Source organism: Agelaius tricolor, unplaced genomic scaffold (assembly GCF_023055355.1).
Source record: "Agelaius tricolor isolate 1412-34295 unplaced genomic scaffold, bAgeTri1.0.p SCAF_8, whole genome shotgun sequence".
In the NCBI taxonomy this organism is placed as follows: Eukaryota; Metazoa; Chordata; class Aves; order Passeriformes; family Icteridae; genus Agelaius; species Agelaius tricolor.
This window is the reverse complement of record NW_027269268.1, coordinates 1573704-1597279: the sequence shown is the minus strand read 5'-3', so window position 1 is coordinate 1597279 and position 23576 is coordinate 1573704. Positions and strand designations below refer to the sequence as shown.

General features: G+C 39.9%; 1 protein-coding gene across 13 annotated transcripts in view; it reads right to left on the bottom strand.

Moving 5' to 3' along the window:
- Positions 1–23576, bottom strand: part of CAMK2D (calcium/calmodulin dependent protein kinase II delta) — a 121404-nt gene that overhangs the window by 20111 nt on the left and 77717 nt on the right. For 2 of the 13 annotated variants that reach the window (XM_071431181.1, XM_071431183.1), the window contains exons 8-17: positions 18660–18762; positions 15057–15140; positions 13945–14039; positions 13552–13674; positions 12802–12885; positions 12099–12141; positions 8329–8366; positions 6731–6763; positions 2711–2770; positions 1060–1101 (exon numbers count right to left, since the gene is read on the bottom strand). In XM_071431181.1, the coding sequence (XP_071287282.1) occupies positions 1060–1101; positions 2711–2770; positions 6731–6763; positions 8329–8366; positions 12099–12141; positions 12802–12885; positions 13552–13674; positions 13945–14039; positions 15057–15140; positions 18660–18762 (705 nt within the window). Of the gene's footprint in view, positions 1–1059; positions 1102–2710; positions 2771–6730; positions 6764–8328; positions 8367–12098; positions 12142–12801; positions 12886–13551; positions 13675–13944; positions 14040–15056; positions 15141–18659; positions 18763–23232; positions 23306–23576 lie in introns of all 13 variants that reach the window. The other 11 variants (XM_071431185.1, XM_071431182.1, XM_071431184.1 and 8 more) reach the window with 11 other exon arrangements.

Genomic DNA, 23576 nt, shown 5'->3' with positions numbered 1-23576 from the left:
GTAGTCATGCCAATATTTTATCTGGGTTTCTGGGCTTTAGTGGACTTCAGCGATAAAGATCAGCCTGCTGTTCAAACACAGGCTGCTGGTGGCCTATGAGTTTCAACTTGGGGAGCTCAAAGAGTAGTAACATGAAAACACAAGTTCTGTGTTGGACAGATGCAGGGGACATAAAGGATTGGGACACACAAGCACAACACACACCATCAGCACTTCCATGCTTGAGGAATGGATGCATGCGTTATGTCGTCACTCAGATCCACTCCTTCTCTTATGAAATAACCACAGGGAGTTAAGACTAGATAAATGGGATGTGAATTAAATCAGCACTGCAAACAGTGAAATTCTTGTTGAAGCATAAATTCTTTTCAGGAAACCTAGGAACATTAACACATGGTATTTCCTGGCCCTTTTCAAGTCCATGCATGAAAAAAACAAAACAAAACACGTTTTAGGGATCAGCTGCCAGATGCAAACATCACAATACGTAAGAAAAAGAAAAGAGCATGAAGAAAACATGTAAAAATCAAAAGATCTCTTTGTCACTTGAAATGTGAAATATTTTTGGAAACTGCCCAGTGATGTTATGGAAGAAAACCAAAGTCCTGTGCAAAGACACATCACGACACAGAGTATAAGCATGCTGAGAAACAGCAGATGGAATAAATGGAAATAACATCTTTGTCTGAGTGACGACTGCACGTAAAACTCGCCGGGATCATCTCACCCACTCTGAGAACAGCACTCTTAGGTTTCCCTTAGACTGCAGCATTTTTGGCTGAAATGAGAGAGACCCCCTGCTCCCCGGGCTGGGCTGCACAGGGCACTGAGCTCTGCCCATTGCTACCAACTCCCCCAAGAGCTTCAGGAGCTCAGAAGCAGCAGGATGCACGCAGCAGATGGACATGGATGAAAACAGGATTGAGAGACACTGGGTGTACAAACGCAGGAATGAGATTTTCCTTCACAAATTCTTGGAATGGCCCTACTTGCGCTGAGGAATAGTGGATGGAAAGTGTGGTGTGGAAAAGCAAGATGGAGTTGATTCTTTCTGAATACCTTATTTCCATCAGGGTTGTGGATTACTGTAGTTTGGGGCTCCTGAGCGAGAACAAAATAAAGAGAGAAAGAGTTCCCATTGGTAAATACATTTTCATTGGTGTGAGGGAGTGCAAGAAGAGCCAGCTCACAAATGCTGAACACTGACAAGAGTTAAAACAAATGTTAACTGTCGCCAGGGGGTGAAACTGGATGTCTCTAACACAGATTTCCTCAACAGCAAGCCAGCAAAAAAGGCCATCTCACCTAATGCAGCAGCATGCAGAGACCTTATTCAGGACCGGGGTGTGCAGGGCTTTGAGAAGCTCTGGAGACCTGCAGAGGCACTTCTGGATGAGAGCAGGCCAAATGCTCTGTGGGCTTTCCTGTCTGAACCTGGACAGGCAGGGCAGTCACAAATCTTTAAGCCTTAATAACTTCTCCTTAATCATGTTTGCTTGTATTAGCATGAAGTCATCTAACTGAAATACAGTGGAATTGATAAGGATTAAGGATGACTACCCCTAGACACTACCGTGGTTTGGAATGTGTGGATTGCTCTGAACTCCTGCCTTGGCAGAGCTGCATAAAACCAAGTGTGAGAGATCTTTGTGCCATTTAAAAGTGTAATTTCCCCAAATGCTTTAACTTTTTTAAAAAAAGGTTCAGTCATCTTTGAAATGGCAGCCAGCATGCTTTCAGCATGGGCCATTGGGCACTGCTCTGTCTGGGAACAGATTGCCATAAACTCCTGCATGCAACCTGCTGACTCGGCCTTAGGAAGAACTTACTGTATGCCTCAGTGCCAGCTGCTCAAAAAAATTGCAGAGGAAAAATGCTTCCAAATGTGTGTGAATTACCCTATTTTCGAAGTTTCATATGTGCATGGGAAACAACAAGTCACAACACGATGTATATTGGCACTGGCATTTACATTGGTGAGTCCTGTGATACAGAGGTGCCTTAGAAATAGGGCTATTAATAAAAGCCAGACTACAGTAAACATCCAGGAACATCACTTGGATTTGGAATATGCCCTTAGTAGAGCTTATTAATGAATAATGTCTCCTGCTGATTTAAATGGAAGAGAAACAAGCAATATGTTTAGCTCTAGATGCCTCTTGATCCCAGAGATGTCTTGCAAAGTCCTGCTGAGTTTCAGGAAATATGGAATGAAAATCTGAATAAGGTCTGTTTTATGGCAGTCTAGTAATAATCCTGTTAGCTCTCCTGGATGTCAACACTTTAACTAAGACAAAGCTGAGAAAATAATAGAGCTGGTTTTAAAAGATTTTGTTGGTGCAAAAGGTTAGCATTAGAAGGTGGCAACAGTCATCAGGCAAAGACTTAAGAGCAACACCAAGCGCATTCTACTCACTTTCTGGCACAGCATGCAAAAAATTCAGCTACGGTTACAAATGCTATGACTCTACCGCATCCAGATTCCATTTAACATTTTCTGTCAATAAACACGCTCTAATGGGTTTCCTCACAAAAAAAAGACAGCATAATTCAAACAAAAAAAGGGTTTTCCAAAACCTGTTTTTAGAAAGCAAACAGAGTAAATGCATGAAAAAGCAAAAAAGAAGAAAAAAAAAAAAAAAAAGGAAGAACAAACAGAAGGACAGTCAAAAACTGCCAGATAGCACGAGAAGGAAAATTCCAGGTATACCAGCGCCGGGGTAGGAATATTTTCCTTGGGGCTGGTTACCACGTTGGTTTTGCTGTTTATCTGTAGGTATGCAGAAAACAGAAACAGACAGGCCTTAGAACTCACGGTAGGCACGGTATCTATATCTCTGCACACAACATCTATAGACAGGTATCGGTATCTATAGATAGATATAGATATGGAAATAAAGAATACAGAAAGATGAACTTAGGAACTTGCAGGAACACGGACACTAACTCCAGGAGCTGGCTGGCAGCTCCTCCCCACGCGCTGCCAGAGCCCTGCACCAAGGTCTAGATAAGGGATGGATGAGTTGAGCTGAGACACTTAGCAGAGAGCCCTTAAGTAGCAGCTAAGCAGGTCTAAGAAGAATAAAGAACTAAAGTCCTAAATAAATAGTCACTGCCATTTCGTGACATGCAATGGTGTTCGGTCATTGCACCCAATAGTTCTTTATTTCTAATGAATTATCCCTACCATAAATAACATTTGAGTATTTGTAGTGCTTCAAGAATCTGTAATTTGCTCTACTGGCTTCTGATTCCACTTCGGAATAAATGTGACTGAGGCTAGAAAGAGACTTGTGCCCCTTGAGCTTTTGTGGTGCTATTTTTAGCAGAAAATCACTGGCAGCTTCTCAGTGCTGGTACTGTGACTTGGAAGCACCAGGTTTCCCACTATGGTACCTGTAGCCTTACTCCAGCCATCAGCACCTCTCTGTTTAACTTTACATATAGGTCCTCACAATATCTCTTATGCTTGGCATAGTGCTACACCTTCTGCCTTTTATCTGTATAAAATATTAATTCAAATTAAACTGCTCAGCATGAAGTTTCAAAGTATCTGATCCTTTAAATCCATTTTTTAAGATTTAACTTTCATTAATACCATGGAGTATGGGAAGAACAGAAATACTAAAAATAATGTAGTGAGCCACTTTTTACGTGCACTAAGAAGCAAGATTCAAGTATTGTCAAACTGGTTTGAAAGATGTACTTTTTCCTCTCTCAATAAAGAGGAAAATATATTATGTACATTTTGGTCATATCCAATTTTAACAAGGGTAGTCCAAAGCATCATGCAGAACTAGGTATATAGATACAGATGATCTGAAAAGACTTTAATCCAAAAAACCAAGTTCTACTGAACCTTCTAGTCATAGTACTTAGTAGTAAGTGTGCAAAGCAAAACCAGAAATGCCTGAAATTGTTTTGTTAATGGATTTTCCTAAAAATGTAATTAACTTTATGGAATGGAAAGAAATGAAATTCACAGACTCCATGTCCTCAGCACTTTATGATGATTATTTTAGTTTGGGCCAGGCATGGCAGCTGACTTGGGGATTTCAGGAACTGAGCCTGCAGCTGAAGTGAATCTTACTTAGGATACGTTTAAATTATGGAAATGTCCACAGGATTTGTAGTAATGAATTACAGACTGCACATTTGCTAATTTTTAACCAGCATTTAACTGGCTTTGAAGAATATAAAGTAGTTTTGTTAGTTAATCAGGGAACATTATGTAGACACTAAATGTTATTTAATAATACTTATTAATAACTATAATACTGTAATACTATAATTATACTTTATAATAATAATACTATAATAATACTATATAATACAATAATAATAATAATAATAATAATAATAATAATAATAATAATAATAATAATAATAATAATAATAATAATAATAATAATACTGTTTTCCCATATAGAATAAAAATAATTTTCTTTGATTTTAAAGCAAAGTTCATGATGCTCTACAGCAGGATGATGAGGAGCAGTTATTTTTTAAACAATGATCTTTCTGCAGAAATTGTCATTAAGAGAACATATGAGTCAGTATTGAAATGCAATTGATTATGCCCTGACTTGGCTTACTCATTGCCAAATAAATTTCATTTCTCTATGCACAATTACAGCTGTAAGCTGTAGGATTGTCTCAAGTCAGGGAGAGAACAAACACCTTTGTGCATAAAGTCTTCCATGGGGAGATTTAAGTATTGGCAAGTACTTTACTTGCTTTGGTATTTATGGGATTCTGAGATGGACAGAACCCTGAACTCCTTACTCAGGAAAAAACTTTAAAGATAACTTCACCCATTTCAGTAAACGAAAGTTCTACTGGAGATCTGTAGAAGAGTGGGAACACAAACAAAGCTGCTTGACAGCAGACTAAACCTTCCAAGCAAGACAAAAATTGCATATGGAGTTGCATAACTACAGATTCATATTTTTGCGTCAGTGTAGTCATTGAGAGCCTAGATTAAAAAGACCCTAGCAAAAAGCAAATGGACATAAAGGAAAAACATAAGGAAAGAAATGAAGATTTCACCAGATTTCATACAGTCCTATTCAGTAGCAGCTTAATACAAAAACCCAAGTGGTATCCCAATGAGTGTTCTTGGTTGAACATATAAAGAAAACAGGCTAGTCAAAGTTCAATTCCAATTTTGCCTGAGTAAGGAGAGCAGGCTTTGGTCCATACTCCCTTGGTGAAAGCCCTATGAAAAGAAACAATATTCATTACAGCTACTGCTGTAAACTGCAGGAAATCTATTAAAAACTTCTTCAGTGAGGTATTGAGAATCCAGCACTCATCAGGAAGAGAGAGAGAGAGAACGTGATTCAAAATACAGTTATTTCTTCCACGTAAACAGAACTTGGTAAAACCCTTTGAAACTTTGCAAGAAAACAGCAATAAGCTGTACATGTTTTCCCTCTCATAGAAAGAGACATTAATCTAGGAACACATGGTGCATGTATTTCTGACACCAAAGAGAAACCACTCCTAAAGGATTACAATATTGTCATATGAAACAGCTCCTTCAAAGCTAATTTGTGCTTAACCAGTGTTCTTCTGTTTGTTGTGAAGGACAATGTTTTATTGCTGCATCGCTTGCCAAAAGTCACTTTGAGGTGTGACAGTAGTGCAGGGACAGACACACACACACTCCAAACAGCTGGGCACAACTCTAGTATCCTGACTGGCCTTTTTTCCATAGAATATGAAAATATTTTACCAAATAAGGCCTGTATCTTGGGGCTTTATCTTTCACACAATACTTCTATACCAAAGACTTAACGCACACCTGAAGTTTGGGATCCTGGCAATAACCACACTGCACCTTCCCAGTGCCCCTCCTTTGGATGCTGTGGCTCCTGCCACTGGAATTCTGCATTCACCCACGGAACAGAGGATTTACCTACAGAACTGCACGGCTGCTCACGCCTGACCAGCAGCTTTTGCTTCCCAAGGAGAGCTGGCTTCCCAGTGAAAGGTGTGGATGAGGGCCCTTTGCCTTCTCTCTGCTGGCAGCAGCAGCAGGCAGAGCCCATCCTCATGAGCACCTCAAAGGTCACATTCAAAACCACCACCAACAGCAAGAGAGGAAGTTACCGTGTGGGGTCACGGAGCCCAAATGAACACAAGACTGGAGAACAGGTTGAGGAGGAAGGAAAGTTATTGAGACTGTCAGCTGGGACACCTTGGGACACAGCCCGGAGCTGCGGAGCAAGCTAGCTGGGAAACTAGTGTGGGAAGGCTGGGAAATTGGCTTTTTTACTCCTGAGCATTTAGCATGGCATCTTGGGCTACTGTGACTCAATTAATGCAGTACCGTATCACTGTGCAACTTGTTTTGTGTTACATTTTGCAATATTAATATTATTAGCTTTTGAAATAAGGAGGTTTTAAAAACAAAGAGAAGGCTGTTACAAGATTACTATTTTGTTACTATTCTTATTTACTAAGAACAGCTGCATTGGCTGATGTTACATCTACTTTTTTGGCTTTTTATGTCCCCAGGTTAAAAAAAAGTAAAGACTTGTTTGAAAGAATGACTGAACAATTCACTGTGGATGGCATATAGCAACTGCAGGCTTAAAATTCACAAGGTTGTACTTTAAGGTCTTGCAGTTCTCACAGTAAGTTAACAAAGCTAAATGCAACTGTTTGTTTTCTAAGTGTGAATGTTTCACAGGAGGAAAAAAAATCTGTCGATAAAGATCCTCACCATCATCTGAACACTCGAACTGGACTTCCTTTTCTGAATTGACCAGTCAGAGAGAAAGGAAAAGAAGAAAACGTGACTGGTTGGATTTGCAGTATCAATGCATGGAGTACAGTATATTTCTCTTTTGGCTTTTTTTTTTTTTTTTAAATACGAAAAAGACAGCTACAGCTGTTGGAATGGGTGTAAAAATGCTACAGAATATCTCAATAACAGCATCTCAACAACAGCAACGACAAAAACAGACTTCCCCAGATGTACATTTACTCCCTTTGCTCCGCATGACCATGCAGACTAACAGCAGATACATAACATGTGCTGAAAACCAAAGAACTGAATCCCAACAGGTGAAATTTAGGCAAAATTTTGGCAACAATTGTTTCCCATACTATAATTGAGATTGTGATAGAACAAACAGCATCGTAGACCTGTAGGAGGAATAATATTTAAAAAGGAAAACTGGTCAGAGAGAGTGCATAAATTTTATCTATTCCACAATGAAACATGGTCAGGGTTTTCCAGCAGTGATAGAATTGTTCCAAATGTGTGCTTCTCCATGTGACTGGGATCTCCACTGCTTGGCAGTGAAAAGCAATGCAATGGTACTGTACTCATTTCTTTGTGGGTTAAGCTCGGGATTTTTTGATTGGCAAAGTGCATTTGTCAGACAGCAGGCACAAATATACTGTGAATGTGGTATTTAAGCAAGTATTTATAATGTTTGTTAAAGTAAGACATTAAGATTAAATAGAAAACTAAAATTCAGGTCAAAGACACCCTTCTGAATAAACACACAGAGCACAGAAAAATATCTTTTGAATCTTACAAAGAAAGCTTGAAGCATTATGGCATTATATTAGTCTTTAAGAGTCCACTGAGAAAAAAAACAAAATATGTTTTCTGCTGAATGGGTTTTGGTTTTTTTGTTGGTTTTTTTTTTTTTTCCCCCCCAAGTATTTATGCAGAACTTTCATTTGTGAAGCATCTCTCCTCCTGCAAGGTCTGGTGACGTGAGAACAGGAGCTCTAAATCATGTACGAAAGCTGCCAAAATGTTCCCTTCTTAGCAAGGTCTCTTAGTCAGGATGAGCTGATCTGAGACAGTAAACCCCTCAAGTTCTGCCAAATATAGCAAGTACATCTGGCAGAACACACCTCATGTGGAGCCAAGCCTACACGTACACTTTTGGTCTTCCACCAAATCTAATGCAAAGTCAAGGGGGAAACAAAGAGGCAACAGAGCTGCACATAAACAGTGATGCCTAAAAAGCCCACCACCAAACTATTATTTACAAGTTAACTGATAATTCTGTTTTATTAATTACATAATCATTGTTCATTAAAAAATCAAGAAAAAGCATTTTCTCCAGTAGTTTTCTATCTTCTGCTTACTTAATGCTGGCTTTTCGAGTATTTGTTTTATTTCATTTCTAAGCTTCAGCTACTAACTTGAACCACTCCAAATAGCTAGTGAGAGGCACTTACTAACAGAATCTATGAAGGAAAGAAATAGCAATAATCAATTCTAAAACCTGGCAGAAGTTACAGACAGGTGGAGACTAAGAATCTATCTTGGAAATAGAAAGCAGGTGTTTAACCTACCTTAACTCCATCCGGCTTTTTCAGTAAACTCTTGGCTGCTGTAAAACGAGACAAATAATTTCAGTGTCAGGTGTTTCTCCTGAGGTCACCCAGCTGTACAGCAAACCCCCAGTGCCTCCCTGCTCCAGGTATGTCCTCAGCTTTTATTTCCTCCTTTTGTTTCTCTGAGCATGGGGAATGAAATCTTTAGGAAATCACCAGTCCTTAGGATTATCAAACATCTCTTTTTCCATTGACTAAAGCTGTAGATTGACTGTACTTCTACAAGGAGAGAGCTCCTTGCGTGGCAGAGAGGAAATGGAAGCAGGGTGAGTGTAAAAGCAGCAGCTTTGGCTACAGCCATTTCCACAACTGCAATATATTCCTATTGGATGATAGGAAGAGTTTGATAAGATTGTGAAAAGGTATTTTTCTAATGGCAGGGACTTGGACCAGGTGTCTGCAGAGCCCACTGGTATCTCAGTGATGGTACCAATACACATAATGCCCCTCTGTCATTCCCACCATGACAGCATCAGCCTCCTTGCATGAAAGGGCAGCACAGTTGCAAGGAGGAAAGGAAGAATGATTTGTCAGCTGTTTCCAAGGGTTGCTGCCTGTGAGGCAATAATAACAAATTCTAGGCTTTGCTTCAGCTCCTAATGAAGAAAACATGCTATTTTCTGAATCATGTTGCACACTGATCAAATTTCTTCAAAATTTCATTTGCCATAATGTTATTCACATGCCAGACTTTGAATTCCACCACTTAAAACTGGCATCAAATAATCTGGATTTATTAAATTTGGAAGGCTAACGTGCAAGCAAGCACAGCCCAGCTCTGAACCTGAAAACATTCACAGCAGAAATACATGCTGGCTGACCTACCAAATCCATATAAACTATTCACTAAAGCGTAAATGCTTCATGAATCACTGCCAAAGACTTGAAGAATAATAAATTACACAACAAGCCTGCTGTTATTGGGGTTTTATTGTTGTTTATGACCCAATCTTCCCATCAGAAAGTGCTCCACAGCTCAGGTCAGAAGAAATTGCTGTTCTATATATAGGGGAGACAGTCCCAACATGGAGCTCCCATCGTTACTGGCATTCTTATCTTAACAAAACCCCCAAAACTCCAAATCAATTGGACTTCACATGCCCAAGGCTGCTCAGGCTGGCTGAGGATGTGGGAGTTACTAAGTATCTTTAAAGCTAATTCTTGTAATCGTGGCTTATTTTTGAGATACATCTGCATTAGGTGCTCATTTTACAGCACGGAAAATGTAGAATCACCTCAGCAACTGTAGAGAAATATCTAATGTCCATTATTGTGTTGTTTACATGAAATAAACCCGGGAAAGTGAAGCCAGGCTGATGTTTCTAACTTCATTAATATATCAGCCCTCCAAGTGCAGTTTAATAACTATGGACATCAGCCAATACTACCATTAGACCTCCCACACAGCCACATCTTACAGCTAAAATGAACAAAAATAAATTGGCCTGTATTGTGCAGCAGTAGCACTGCATGTTTTCATTTAAAGAAACATGAATGTAAATATTGAAACCAAATTGTTCTCCACATAGTTTGGAGATTGGACACTCCCTGAGGCAATGTGTGCTTTCAGGACCTGAGGCAAGAGTGCCTTAGATTTTACATTACCACAAATATTGTGGGCACTCCATTACCTTCAGGAATTTATTTAGGGAAAGCAATGGGAACGAGATATTTCTGAAACCTAAGGACAAAAAAACCCAGAAGTTAATAGCTTTCAAAGCCTGTTTTACACTCTTAGCCCTTATAAAAATATGGGAAAACATAAATTAATTCTTACAGACTGCTGTAGGTCCTTTCACTAAATTTGTGCATGAAATTTCTGAGTTCTTTTGATGCTTGCCAAAGACTACATGTTCTATGTAAACAGGTAAATGAGAGGCAGTAAAATGGGGGCACCACAAGCAATAACACTGAGTATTTATTGTGTCCCTCGGAGTGTGCCCAGCATGGATTGCTACACATGCCACCACTCTGCTGGGTTTGGCTGCAATGGATTTTAAATACTATTTGGATTCATCTTTCTTTAATTACAGATACTGCACAGAAATCAAATATTTCAAGAATTTGCAGGAGCAAAGCAATCAGCATATTCTAAATTAAGCCCACAATGAGAGATTTCTTGCAACTACAAGCAAGAGCTAAAAATAAAACCTAAGGCAGTGCTACTAGGCCAGAAAGCAGACTGGAAACAAATGGTTTGTGACAGCATGGAGAAATTAAAGTGATTGAGGACAAACAGCAGCTTGGATTGAGAAGAGAAAAAAAATGTTCCTTTCACGTGCTGAGGGTCTTACCTCACAAGAAATACACATTCCACATAAAAGGAAGAAAAAAAAGGAAAGTAAAACACTTTTATAACCACATCATTATGGACAAATGACCTTCATAAGCATGTTTTGCAATGAAATACAATGAATAAAGAAACCGAAAAAATAAAATGTCATCAAGAAAAAACACAGGTGGCTATGGTGTAAAACAAGAGATGTCAGGTGAAAAAACCAAAGAAAGCCAAAAAACCTGTTTGCTTTTCATGCTGAAGTACTGTTTAAAACTACTTCAGCTTTTTTGGTTCGTGGAAGTTGAATTTGATCCTTACATATATAGACAGTGACAGTTATGAAAAGGGATGAGGAATGATTTGTTTGTTTGATATTTAACAGTAATTCATTTTTACAAAAAGAACAGCCTACAGCCTTCCCACTTTTAAATTAATTGGCAGACACTGGAATTCATTAAGCACTAACTCAAGGTAATTTAGATAAATGTGGTCCTCTGTGTATAGGTGTGTACTAAAGAAGGGAACTTAACTAAGAAAGAAATTGTATTTCAAGTACTATGCAAATTGAACAAGTTGTTCTTGCATTTGTGATTATGTAATGTTTTTGGATGAGTCAGTGCTTATTCTTATTCAAAACATGCCCAGAGCACTATCATGCTTTTGTCTGTAAAGTAATTTATGTTACACTCCAATAGTTACATCACAGAGTAGGAGGATATGTAAAATTACTGATTTTTAAATCTGGTGTTCTGTTTCACTATTCACTAGAAATCTCAAATGGCAAAATGAAAAATTCAACACAGCATCAATATTCTGGCAATTCTACTACTTTGGACAATTCTAAATCTGCTAAGAGCAATTTTAGCTTTTGCTATTAGAGCTTGTTTAGTGTAAGATCTAAATCTCCAGAGCCATCAGGACAAAACTGTTTCATGAAGTGGAAAGAACTCTTCTTACACCAGCTAGGCACTGCTGGGCATTAGAAAGAAAATGGGGACTCATTTTACCACATTTCTTACTCCTTAGCAAAGCAATAAAGAGATGAATGTGTACTGACGATATTTTTAATGCAGGATGCAACAGAATAATGGCTTTTCACATATATAAAAATACGTAAGCTCAAAATGTTGTTTGGTGATACTTGTGCATGTGGAGCTATATGCATAACTTTCAATTTGCCTGCACCAAAATAGGCATGAAAATGCCACCTGTCTTTGACAGGTAACAATCAAAAAACAGGGAAGGAGCTCAAATTCTACAGAAAATTCAGATTGTCACTTGTAAGAGAATTTCTTAGGCCCAAAGAGATTAAATTCTTGTTTGCTTCATCACAGGAAATAACATGATATATATTACACTTAGAGACTCCTGAATGAGTCCTAATTAGACCTCAGCCTTCACAGACATTAAAATATAAAAACTGCATCAATCTGGAGCTCAATGAACATACCTGAGAAATTTCTGGTAGCCAGCATTGTTGTCAAAATGGCCCCCTGTGTACACACACATTTTCTCAAATTAGCATCACACATATGTAAAACTCCTAATGCCAACACAACAAAAAGGAAAATACACGAGTAAATGGCACTAATTACTGAATTAACCCTGAGAGAATGGATTATCTGTGCACTTCCTCTCATATGCCATGTCATGAGTGCATAAATCATAATTTAATCTTAATTACACACCTATCAGCAATCTTGATATCCAAATATTTACCAACTGTCAGTATGTAATGCACAAACCAGGAGTATTCAGAGGCTCAGCAATTATTCAAAATACATAGATTAACATGAAAGAGACTTTACTATTGTTCTTAGATTCTTTTCTTAGGGAGGAATAGGAGGTTATTTGTAATGTACACATTAGACAAGTTCACATCTGCAAAGTTATCATATCTGGCCAAGAAAAAACAAAGCATAGTTCAGAAGAATAACCTTAAGGATTTTCCTTCAAGAGCATACCTTTAGTTTGTATAAATACAGAGGATTATTATAGTTTTGAATTATAATTAAAGCCAAATTCTATTCGCTTTCATGGAAATTTTAAGATCTTCAAGCCAAAAGCTGATCTTCTATCAATAGGTCATTTAAGAATAATATCTAGAAAACATCTGCACAGAGACCATTTGTTTTGCAAAGTTTTTTTCTTACCTTTAGTTTTCTTCTTGCATTGAATTTCTTCAAGCAATCTACAGTCTCTTGTCTGTGCATCATGGAGGCAACAGTAGAACGTTGCTGAGAGAAGAAGAAAATAATTATTTTAAGGCACTCAGCCAGCTGTTTATGGTTTGTCTACTCTACAACACACATATTACAACCCATGGTCCCCCCCTTGGGCCTTTAATTTCTACCTTGTCTGACTAACCCATTGTGTTCCTTTTACTCAGCCTTTTCCATGTGTAAAGTCCACTTGAAAAGTCTTGGTGTGGAATATACTGAGAACAGAGAAAAGTCCTGGATCCAGGAACAGCCAGGCCTCTGCTACCTGCAAACTGACTTTTCACAAGTCCCTTATTTCCCTGCCTGCACATTTCATCTTTATCTGAATGATTTCAGGGAAATGAAGATGCAAAGCATTATCTAACTCAAAGTTACTTTCCTGCACTTTCTTCTCAATGAGAATTTACAATAACACTCTAATTTTCGCAGGGAACATTCTGCACAACACAGTCAAGGCAAAGGAGATAAATTTGCAAAAATCTTACCCCAAGCTGAGATCTCTATAAATACAGACCACTATTGATCATATCTGTGTAATTGTAATTTAACAATTTATAGTTACACAGCTGCATGAACAAGAACAGAAGTTCTTCTCTAAACACACTCAGTACTTCATGCTGAAGCAAACCATAAACCATTTGTCTGCCAAGTGATCATGTTGAACCTGTGGAAATTACTTACACAGATCCATGGATGCTTTAGTGCTTCTGATGCTGTGATACGTTTTGCTGGGTTGATGGTGAGCATTTTATTGATAAGGTCTTTTGCTTCGGGAGTCACTGTGTCCCATTCTGGTGAGGGGAACTTCAGAAAAAAATACACACATGTGTATATTGTCTTGTACAATCTTTACACAATTTTACGTAAGGGATCCACTGCTGGATTCAAGAGCTTAAAAATTATAAGGCTCTGCCTTTACCTCATCATCATTTATAAACAACCAACATCTTGTCTGTCTAACATAATATGATTAGATGATGTTGCAGAATTCATATGCCACCACCTCATCAGTTCTTAGCTTTTCCCTCTAGGAAACAATTACAAATAACTGAACAGATAGAGTATGGTACATACGTCATAAGCACCAGCCTTGATCTGCTGGTAAAGCCTGTGCTGGTCTTCATCCCAGAAGGGAGGGTATCCCACCAGGAGGATGTACAGAATGACTCCTGCAGAAAATTCACACCAGTGTTAAGGAACAAACTGCAGAAATGAATTTTGCACCTAACAACCATGTAAAACAAAAGGCTCGTGAGCATCATCCCAGCCACTGGGATGGGAGAAATACTGCCCCTTCAGGCTGGGGAAAACAGTAGAAGTGGGGTTGACAAGGTGACCTCTTAGGGAAAACATGGGCAATAATGAGCATTTGACAACATCAGATTAGGAACATTGGAAATGTTTATCTAGCCGGAGAAATAACATTTCGTGATTCTGGATGTTCTAGGAAAATGCATTCTTATGGCTTTATCATGGTTTATGCTGGTGTCTGAAAGATTCTGTTATAACTATTCTCATGCAAAGCAAATTTGGGAAACTGAAATTTCTCTGTATTTGGTCAATAGGAAATTGAAAAGACCACCTGCTAGTCTGACAGAGATGATGCCCTCTGACTGACTGAAGAAAAGTGTTTTCATAGATAAACCACACACTAAAGTGTGGGTAGAAGTGAAATAAGGAAACCAGCCCCTGTTCTCAGCTGGGGAGCTGCCACTTGCCAGTGCCTCAGAAGGCAATTTTGAGAAGTGGATGATAAAGCAATTGCTCTGTCCTCCAGTTCAGAAAACATTTAATTTTGTGGTTTATACCTCCAGATGGGGTATATTGGTCAGACCAAATTTTAGGCTCCTTGTGAACCAAAACTAAATGTCCAGCTCACAGTATGAACTGGTGTGTTTACTAACTAATGAGGCACCATACACCTGCAGCTATTCTTTGACTACTCTTTCAAAGTGTGTTGTGTAGGCATGGCCAAGAATGCCATGATAACAGAACTTAGTAAATAAATTTTTAAGAAAGAAGCTTGTAGGGTAACAAAAATTCCAATGACCTCTGCTAGAAATTAATACTGAATTTTTATTAAAAACCTATTTTCTGATGCACAATATCAGGTAGCCTGGATATAATTTCTGACCCTTAAGACATTTTACAGTGAACTGAATATGACTTTCAGAACAACTTCTTACCACATGCCCACATATCCACAGGTTTTCCATAAGGATCTTTTCGTAACACTTCTGGAGAAAGATATCCTGGAGTACCAGCAAAGCCTGTCAAAAGGCAAGGCAACTCTGGTCAAAACCTGTATGTGCTCTGCAAAAAGTAAGCAGAGGGGCAGCTACTATACCCTATATGTATGTAGCCACTGTACCCTATTTGTAAGTAGATATAGGTTGCACAAAATTAGAGCTACATCTAATCTGATCTTTCCACTGCAGAACTAATTTCTGCCAAGTCATTCCACTTCTGGAAACCTCTTAAGAAAAGTTTACAGGAAGCTTCTCTGAAGCAATCTGGCCTTTAAAATTTATATGTTCTTCATCCTTTATTCATTACCAGCAGTGCTGCCTCTCTGAGCAGAACTGCAAAAAGTAGGTATAAACATTACTTTTCTTAGAACACTGTAACAGATAAAAACTTAATGACCATTAACAGTCTGCACCATTTCAGTGAGTACTCTGCTCTTTCAGGCATCTTGGCCTAAAATAAATGCTTGGGAATTCCTGAGAGGTGAGAATTTGGTGGTTTTCATGAAGGACCACATGCCATTTGTGCACTATCACCCTGGATTCCACAAAACTCATGAGAGACAGTGATAACATATAAAGTGTACAACTACAGAAAAAAAGAAGCCTTTGCCCTGCAGTCACCAATTACTTGGGAGTGGGAGGAGGAAATGAAGGAACATATTTTGTGAATTCTACTGAGAAAAGAGCTAAAATATGGTCATGAAAAATAAGCTTGTTTTTTGCAGGCTCCTGATATGGAAGCTATGAATTGTTAAGGAGTACTATCACACAGGAAACACATCTTAAGCTCCTTAGAGAAGCTGAAAAATAGATGTTCTGAGTAGCTTTAAATAGAGTGCTGTTTCATATCTCTTCTTGGGTGCAGTGCTCATTTGAAAGTGGAAGCAAAGTCATCTTGAGTTTAAAACTTACCACAGCTCAATGAACATTACTATGCAAGATTCGAAAATAAACTCTAAAGCAAATGTAAGTATAGTACTTAGCTAACCTTATCTCTCAATGAAGAAACCAAATAGATCTAAACTGAAATAATTGGTACAGTTTTAGTACACAGAACCACAGAATGGTTTGGATTGAAAGGACCTTAAAAATCATCTTGTTCCAGCCCCCTGCCATGGGCAGGGACACCTCCCACTAGACCAGGTTGCTCCAAACCTTGTCCCTGGCCTTGGACACTTCCAGGGATGGGGCAGCAACAGCTTCTCTGGGCTACCTGTGCCAGGGCCTCACCACCCTCACAGGCAACAATTTGTTCCTGTTATCTGATCTAAACCTACTCTTTCCGTTTCAAGTGATTCCTACTTGTCCTGTCACTACATGCTCTAGTAAAATAATCTCTCCTCAGTATTCTGAGTGGTTTAGAGCAGCACGCACAGAAGGGTACACAGCCCTGATTTTGGTTTTAAAAAAACCAACAAAAACACAAGGAAGCAGGCAACTGTCATATATCAGGTTATTTTGTAACTGCTCAGAGGGACCCCCAAACAAGTGTGTACTTTTCAGAAAAGTTTTGCTGCTTGTATTAACTCCATTAGCTAAAGCAATTTGCAAAGCTGGAAACTGTGACTTTGCAGTGCCTAGAAGAGATTGCAACTCCTTGTACTCCTAAACTCATATGATTTCTCCAAGCATCCAGAGGACCAAGACAAAATCCAAGACAAAATCCGTTCTTTGTTGAGCTCAACCTGCCCTACACCTCCCCAGTACATTAAGCACCTGCTAAAGAGGGTGGCAGGTTTCAACTAAACCCCGTCAGGCTTTCTACAAATAGGCAAGGAACAAGTTTGTTTTGCAAATGTGCAAACCAGGAAAGTATTCCCTGTATTCAAACACAGTTTGAAAGTATTCCCTGTATTCAAACACAGAGTTCAAGCCAGTTTCCTGCTGAGGCACAGCCATGGTTCAAGCAGAAAAGAGACCACCACACCAGAGGACTACACCAGAATAAGGAGAGAAAAAAAAAAGAAAAAAATAAAGAAGAGCATACTGATGCAGAGCTATAATTAGAATCAGAGCACACCATGAGTCACTAAGAGCTGCAGAATCCAGTAGAAAGCAGAAAAATCTTATGAAAGAAAGTGAGAAAAAGTTCCAAATGCCCAGTCCACTGGAGTTCACGTTCTGCCCTGCTAATGCACTCCTAAAGCTGAAGCCAGGCACTCAGACCACTCTGGAAACGTTCTGCAGAGCAATTTCCAAAAAATGTACAGAACCCACTTACCTTATTGACTAATACAGTTTTTAAAATAAAGACCCCCTTCAGGCTACTTGCTTTTCATTACCTTGTTAACTCCTCCTTACATGTATATTTAAAAAGACATTCTGTTCCCTTCTCCCAAGTCCTCATGATGCTATGAGTCTAAACCAAGCATTTCACAAGAACCAAATGACAGAAAAAAAACCAAAGTCCAAGATTTTCCAGGGCATTGCAACCTCCTCTGCATCACCTGCAGGTACACTATGTACAGAAAATAGTCCTGAAGTCAACTTCAATCTGCTGATTTTTTCTTGAGATGCTTCCTGTTTACCTGATGCTTTTGTCATTGTAACAAACCACTTGTTTTGCCTTGTTTCTATTCCACTCCTTTTGCACTGGTCTGTTTGTTGATGTGCAAGAGCAATCTCCTCTGTCTTTTGTGGATTACTGAAATCCATTTATAAAAAGGCTGGATTTAAAACAACAGGCTGGCTTATAAAGCTGCCAACATATGTCCAATGGCACTGCCTGTGCATCAACATGTACTTACAGCTGTGAACACTCAACCTCCCAACTCATTGCCCAGGAAAACTTTTCTGCCTCTGTTCCAAGCCTCCAAGCACTTTGTTACATTGAAAACTGCACTTTCTAGCTCCTCTAAGGGAGACTAGGCAGCTGCTATAAATATTTTATTCTGTATGTTTTTCCACCTGGGATTTATAATAAAATTTTCCCCATGCTTCATATCTGTTCAAAGAGGGTGGTACGTGAGACATGTGTATCACAATTGTACATGCACTATTGTTTAAAATTACCAGTATTAAACATTTTCCACCATTCTCCTTGAGGCATCTATTAACTGTAACAAGTAATCTGTAATTAGTGTCTGGCTACAGCCTCAGGTGCTCAATCCCTCCTATTTTCCCTTTCATTGAAGTCACATCCCAAAGTGCTTCAGAATCAATTTTTCAGGTGTTTCCAGCTGACAGAGACCTGTTCAGACAAAATGTTCTGATGCCTGGGCAGGTACACTCAGCAGTATTACCCTACTGCCTTATTCCTCAGTCATCTGAGGGGAAACACCAGTCTCCCTCCCAGGTTCTACACCCCTATTTTCTGCCTATAGTTACTCAGGAGAAAGTGGGAGAAAAGGGGTTCTGTGCACCTCAGTCAGATTTACAGGCTGATGGAAGGTAGCACAAGCTAGGAATCAGGAAATCCAGGTTTTCCAGGGTCAAAGAGTCACACAGCTACATGTTCTACTCTGGAGTGAGAGTGGGGCAGCTGGGGAGGCTTAACCACTATGCTGAATAAATGGTGAGGGAAAAATGGTATTTACTTACCAAACCAAGCCTGTTGTTCTCCCTGGACTTCTATAGCCAATCCAAAGTCTGCCAGTTTGACTGCCGCTCCCTTGGATTTGCTAGCTAGAAGTAAGTTCTCAGGCTTTATTCAGAGAGAGAAAACAATTGAAACAAAAAGATAAGTAAATATATTTTAGACAGTACTCTGGAAAAGAACAAATACTTAGAGGAGTGAAAAAGAGAAGAAACCCATGAGTTTTTTCCATGAAATTGCAAAATTTGCACTTCCCATTCCTATCTGGAAAGAATTACCAGGCCTGTAACCAGCCTTCATGAGCTCTTAGCAAGACTAAGGACAGGGTGAAGAAGAGAGCCAGAAGGGGCATATGGAGCTGTGACACCTGCTGTGTGACAAGGCAGCTCAGAGATTCCCAAGAGCTTGTTACTGGAAAAATAGGCCAGCAGACTCCCAAAGGACAGGGACTCATTGATGACTAGTCCAGCCCATGGAGTTTGCAGGATCAGGCATCTACAGCTGTCAAACAGAAATGTTTTGCATGACATCCCAACAATGACAGCCCCGTGATTGTATTCAGAGGGCAGGTGTATTTACATTGCAAATCTTTCAGCAAAACCAGCACACCCACGTTTGTGCCTGCAGAGAACCTTTACAAATAACCACGTTAGTTAGTGAGAGTTCCCACCTTGCTTTTGTTCTGTAGAGTATATGTTGGTCACATCTGAAATGAAATGCTATGGTACACTCACACAATTAAAAGTAAAGGATTTGAACATAACAATTGTGTTCATTCTACTGTTCATAATGAATCCTTTTAACTCCAGTTAGCAAATACATCAAATGTAAATTGTCCAAAGACAACTTTATTGTATGAATGTTTGCTTTAAAAATACAACTAAAAAAGTACTGAAATAATCAACAGATTATTTCAGAGAACTGTGACCCTCAAAGCATTTTCTTGCCACATGTGTCTTTCCAATGCTCATGGTTTTTAACAAAGGTTTTGTTCTACATTTACAAAATAACAAAACCTCACTTTCACAGGTATTGCTGTGACTCCTTAGAAGAAATTTCTGCAGTGGTCTGTGACAAGGGACTTCACTATGGCCAGGCTGGTGCTGGGGCCCCAATCCTGCAAACTCTTTGATGTGTATTCCAGGTTGAACCCAGGAGCAATCATATCATTTCCAAGGTACTATTTATGTGATGGCAGTTAATCCCACACATGTACTGAGGCTGGAAACAATTAAGATCATAAGCCTCTTTCAGCAAAGCCTATCTTTAATACATGTCAGGTATCCAGCAAAATATGCTTGAGCCTAAGTAAGACCTCAGCCACGGTGATACTTCTATTAATTAACACTACAAGGGGCCCTAACTAACTCTTTAGTCTAAAGGTGGCTTTTTCCCCTCTCACCAAAGGAACATCTTTTCTGTCCTCTCACTCATCGCTTTGTCGCTGTGTCATAGACTAGACAATATTAAAAAACTTTCATCAATAGTTATTGATGAATCTTCTATTTTCACAGTTTTAAAAATTGAGATGAAGGGCCCTCAGAACAAAACACAATCTCTACATTCACTTAAATTATCAGTAACCACCCCAACTACATTACATGAAACAGTGAGTGCATAGCTGAGGACTCTTCTCTAGTTTAATCAATGCAATGTCACACTCCTTGCCATTTAACAACACTAATTTCAACACACAGTCACATAGTTCTGCAAGGTTTCCTCTCATTCACAGTAATTGATTCCTGGAATGCTGTTCTTGTATAAACCTCTTAAAGCAGCGGATGATCCTATTTGGTTGTGACCTTCAGGCAAGCCAAAAGCAGTGAAAAGCCTCATCCTTTTGGATGAAATACAAGCACTACCCCACCGAGCACATACCGCTTTCCCAAAAAGTGATTTTGTTCAAAACTGGTTTTGTGTTTTCTGATGCTGGTTTGGTTTTTAGTTGGCTTTTTTGGTTTATGGTTTCCTCTTGGGATTGTTTTTTTATTCCATTGCATGCCTCTTCTCTGCAGAAGTACACTTTAACAGATGAGTATGTTCCACCAGAATTCCTGACTTACTCCCATGCCAAAGACAACAGCCTTTTGGGCCATGCCAAGTGGGACTGTGTGCTTAACCAACATGCAGCAGCCGTTTGAGGCTGGCCAGAGGCATGTGGGTGATTACCATGCATTAACTGGGAATGAGTGCAATTACTTGGGAAACATTAACAGCACGGTACAGGACTTGCTCCTGGATTCATGGTGTCACCTTGTGCTCCCCAGTGATGGGCAGCAGCCAAGCATGCACAATGGCACTGTTAACTGCTAAAATTACTTACAAATAAATTAACATGATTTATGCCATGCTTTCCCAGAGGTCTTTAATCCTTAAGATACCAAGTATTTAAGGCTCTGTGTATTTTTCCTTGAATATACCTAAAGCAGCCACTCTTTGGTGGAAGATAAGAGGGTCGTAACCACAAAATCACAGAAGTTTCACAAAAGCAGGAAGGCTATGGCCTGACAAGAACTGGAATTCCTACCTGGAAGTGCACTTTTGCTAGCTGGTAAAGCTAAGTTAATTTTTTTCTGGGTCTAAGATCCACCACCATTCTGACTTATACCAGTGATTACAAACAGAGCAGCAGCAAGAACTTCTGCAGCTCATAAGAGGCTGCAAAAGCTCCTCTCTGTTTGCTACTGAATCAGCCTAGAAGGAAAGTTAAATAAAACGGGATCATCCAAAATCTCCTCACTCCCAAGCATGCCATCATATTGTGGACTGAGTTATTGGAAAAAAATCCATCAAGTTTTGCAATTTAAGGATCCATGCCAGCCCATAAGCACCTTCCACATCTTGCTGTTCTCCTCCTGGCATCTTCTTTTCAGCACATGGCATTCTGCTCGGATTTCACCACAGTCTTTCATTTAATTCTTTGGGTTTTTTGGCTTTTGCCACAAAGCTGTAACTGAAGAAGGATGGTTTTCTGCTTCCTCAAGTTTTCACTTTCCCAAATGAAACTGGGCACTACAGCTTGGCAGAAACACTTTTTCTCACACTGTTTTTTCAATTCATCCTGGATTTGTCAGAATAAGAAACCCACGCATGGTCGGGAGCAGGCAACAGCTGGATTTAATGCGTTCCCAAAGAAAAAGTTGTTTGTGTGAATGTATGAAAAGTAATAGAAAGCATCCCTTATTCCATCAGCTTGCATAGCTACAATCCTGGCTTTTAAAACTCCTTTTGATGCCAGAAGCATAGGACTGCATGTACAGTGTGGACAAGAACCACTGGAGCAGTTGGACAAATTTGACATCGTTCCCTTTAAACTCATTCCACGTTGCCCAGCTGTCATGCCAGATTTACAAATGGGACAGAGATTTGTGAGTCTCCTGTTGTACAAATGTGACAAAGGAAAATCCAGAAGTGCATAATGAGTAAAAAATTTGGGGTCTACATCTTCAAAACTCACCCTGCTCTCTGAGCTTTTGGAGCAAACCCCTTTGTGTTCCCTTATGACAATGACATGGACCTTATAAAGTCAGACAAGAACAGTTTTTTTGGGAGTAAAAGTTGCCAAGAAAGGCGACAGCATTCTGATTCCAACATTATTATTCATTATAACCACTAGAAACTCTTATCCAAGAAGGAAATTTCTGCTCCTCAGAATTAATTCAGAAAAAAACTGAAGCCCAAGAATCCGTGCCACAAGGGATTAGCGTGTTTTGCTGCCTTAGCATGCACACCATTTTTTCTCTGCCTCATGAAGGATCGACAGTGCAGGCTTCCATTTGATTTCAAAATAAACCATCTTCTTTTCCTTGAGGATCATGAAGCTCAAGTGTCCAAAAGGCAAACTTACTATGAGTTCTGGGACAGCCTTCTCTCTTGGAGCCTCACAATAAAAGAAAATTATCTAGACTTGCTTCTTTCCTTGCCAACATATTTTAAAGGCAGAGAGCATTCCTCCAGTAGATGCCTCTAGCCATTTGGATATGTACACAGTTAAAAAAGAGGGAATGCTCTCTCAGCACAGAGTTATCTTCAGGAAGGTTTCTATCCCAATGTTAAAGCTCATCTAGAAGGAACTGGACTCCTCAGGTGAGTGTGGTGAGAGCACTGTAGAAATTCCTGTTTTTTAAAGATGTTTTGTTGCCCAGTCATCATTTGCAGGAGAGAGAGGTCTCTGTACCAGCGATCCCAGAGCAGCTGGCCTTCTGTCACTATAAAATGCACAGCATGCAAAGGCTACTGTGCTTCCCAAAAGCACTATAGATTCTGCTGATGAGACATGGGAAGTTGCCCTCATGCCCTGTCCCAAAAGCTCTGGATGACAGAAGACCATGTATTCAACAAATACACACAGTATTGTTCTCCCTGTACCGCTGGGTGCTGGACAGCCAGGTATTGGCCAGCCTCAAGCAGATTCCCTCTGGTGAGTACGAGCTTGTTGTTGCATGTAGGTGAAGCCAAGTTAAAAACAAATGAACCGAGGGGAAAAGCAAAAAGAGGGAAGCATTTACATTTCGGCTGCTGGCGGCCCTGTGGGGCAGGGATGCTGCTCCGGGAGGGCGGCGGGACAGCAGCACTCACCTTGAGGTCGCGATGGACCACGCCCATCTGATGGCAGTGCAGCACGGCCTCCAGGATCTGCTGAATGCAATGACTGCATGCAAACACCATGGGCGCCCGTTAGTTCCAGCAGCAGGCAGCGGGGCGGCGGCCGAGGGCGCGGCCGGGGGGGCTGCGCTCCGGCCCGGCCTCCCCTGCCCCGCTCGGAGCACCACGGCCTCAGGCTCCGCGGCGCGGGGCTGCCCTCACACACAGGCGGCGGGGCGGCTGCCTTGGCTTCGCTTGGAAATTAACACCAATGCCTTTTTAAACGGTAATTTTTAAAAGGAACAAATTTTGCCACTAATTCAAGGTCTTATTAAATA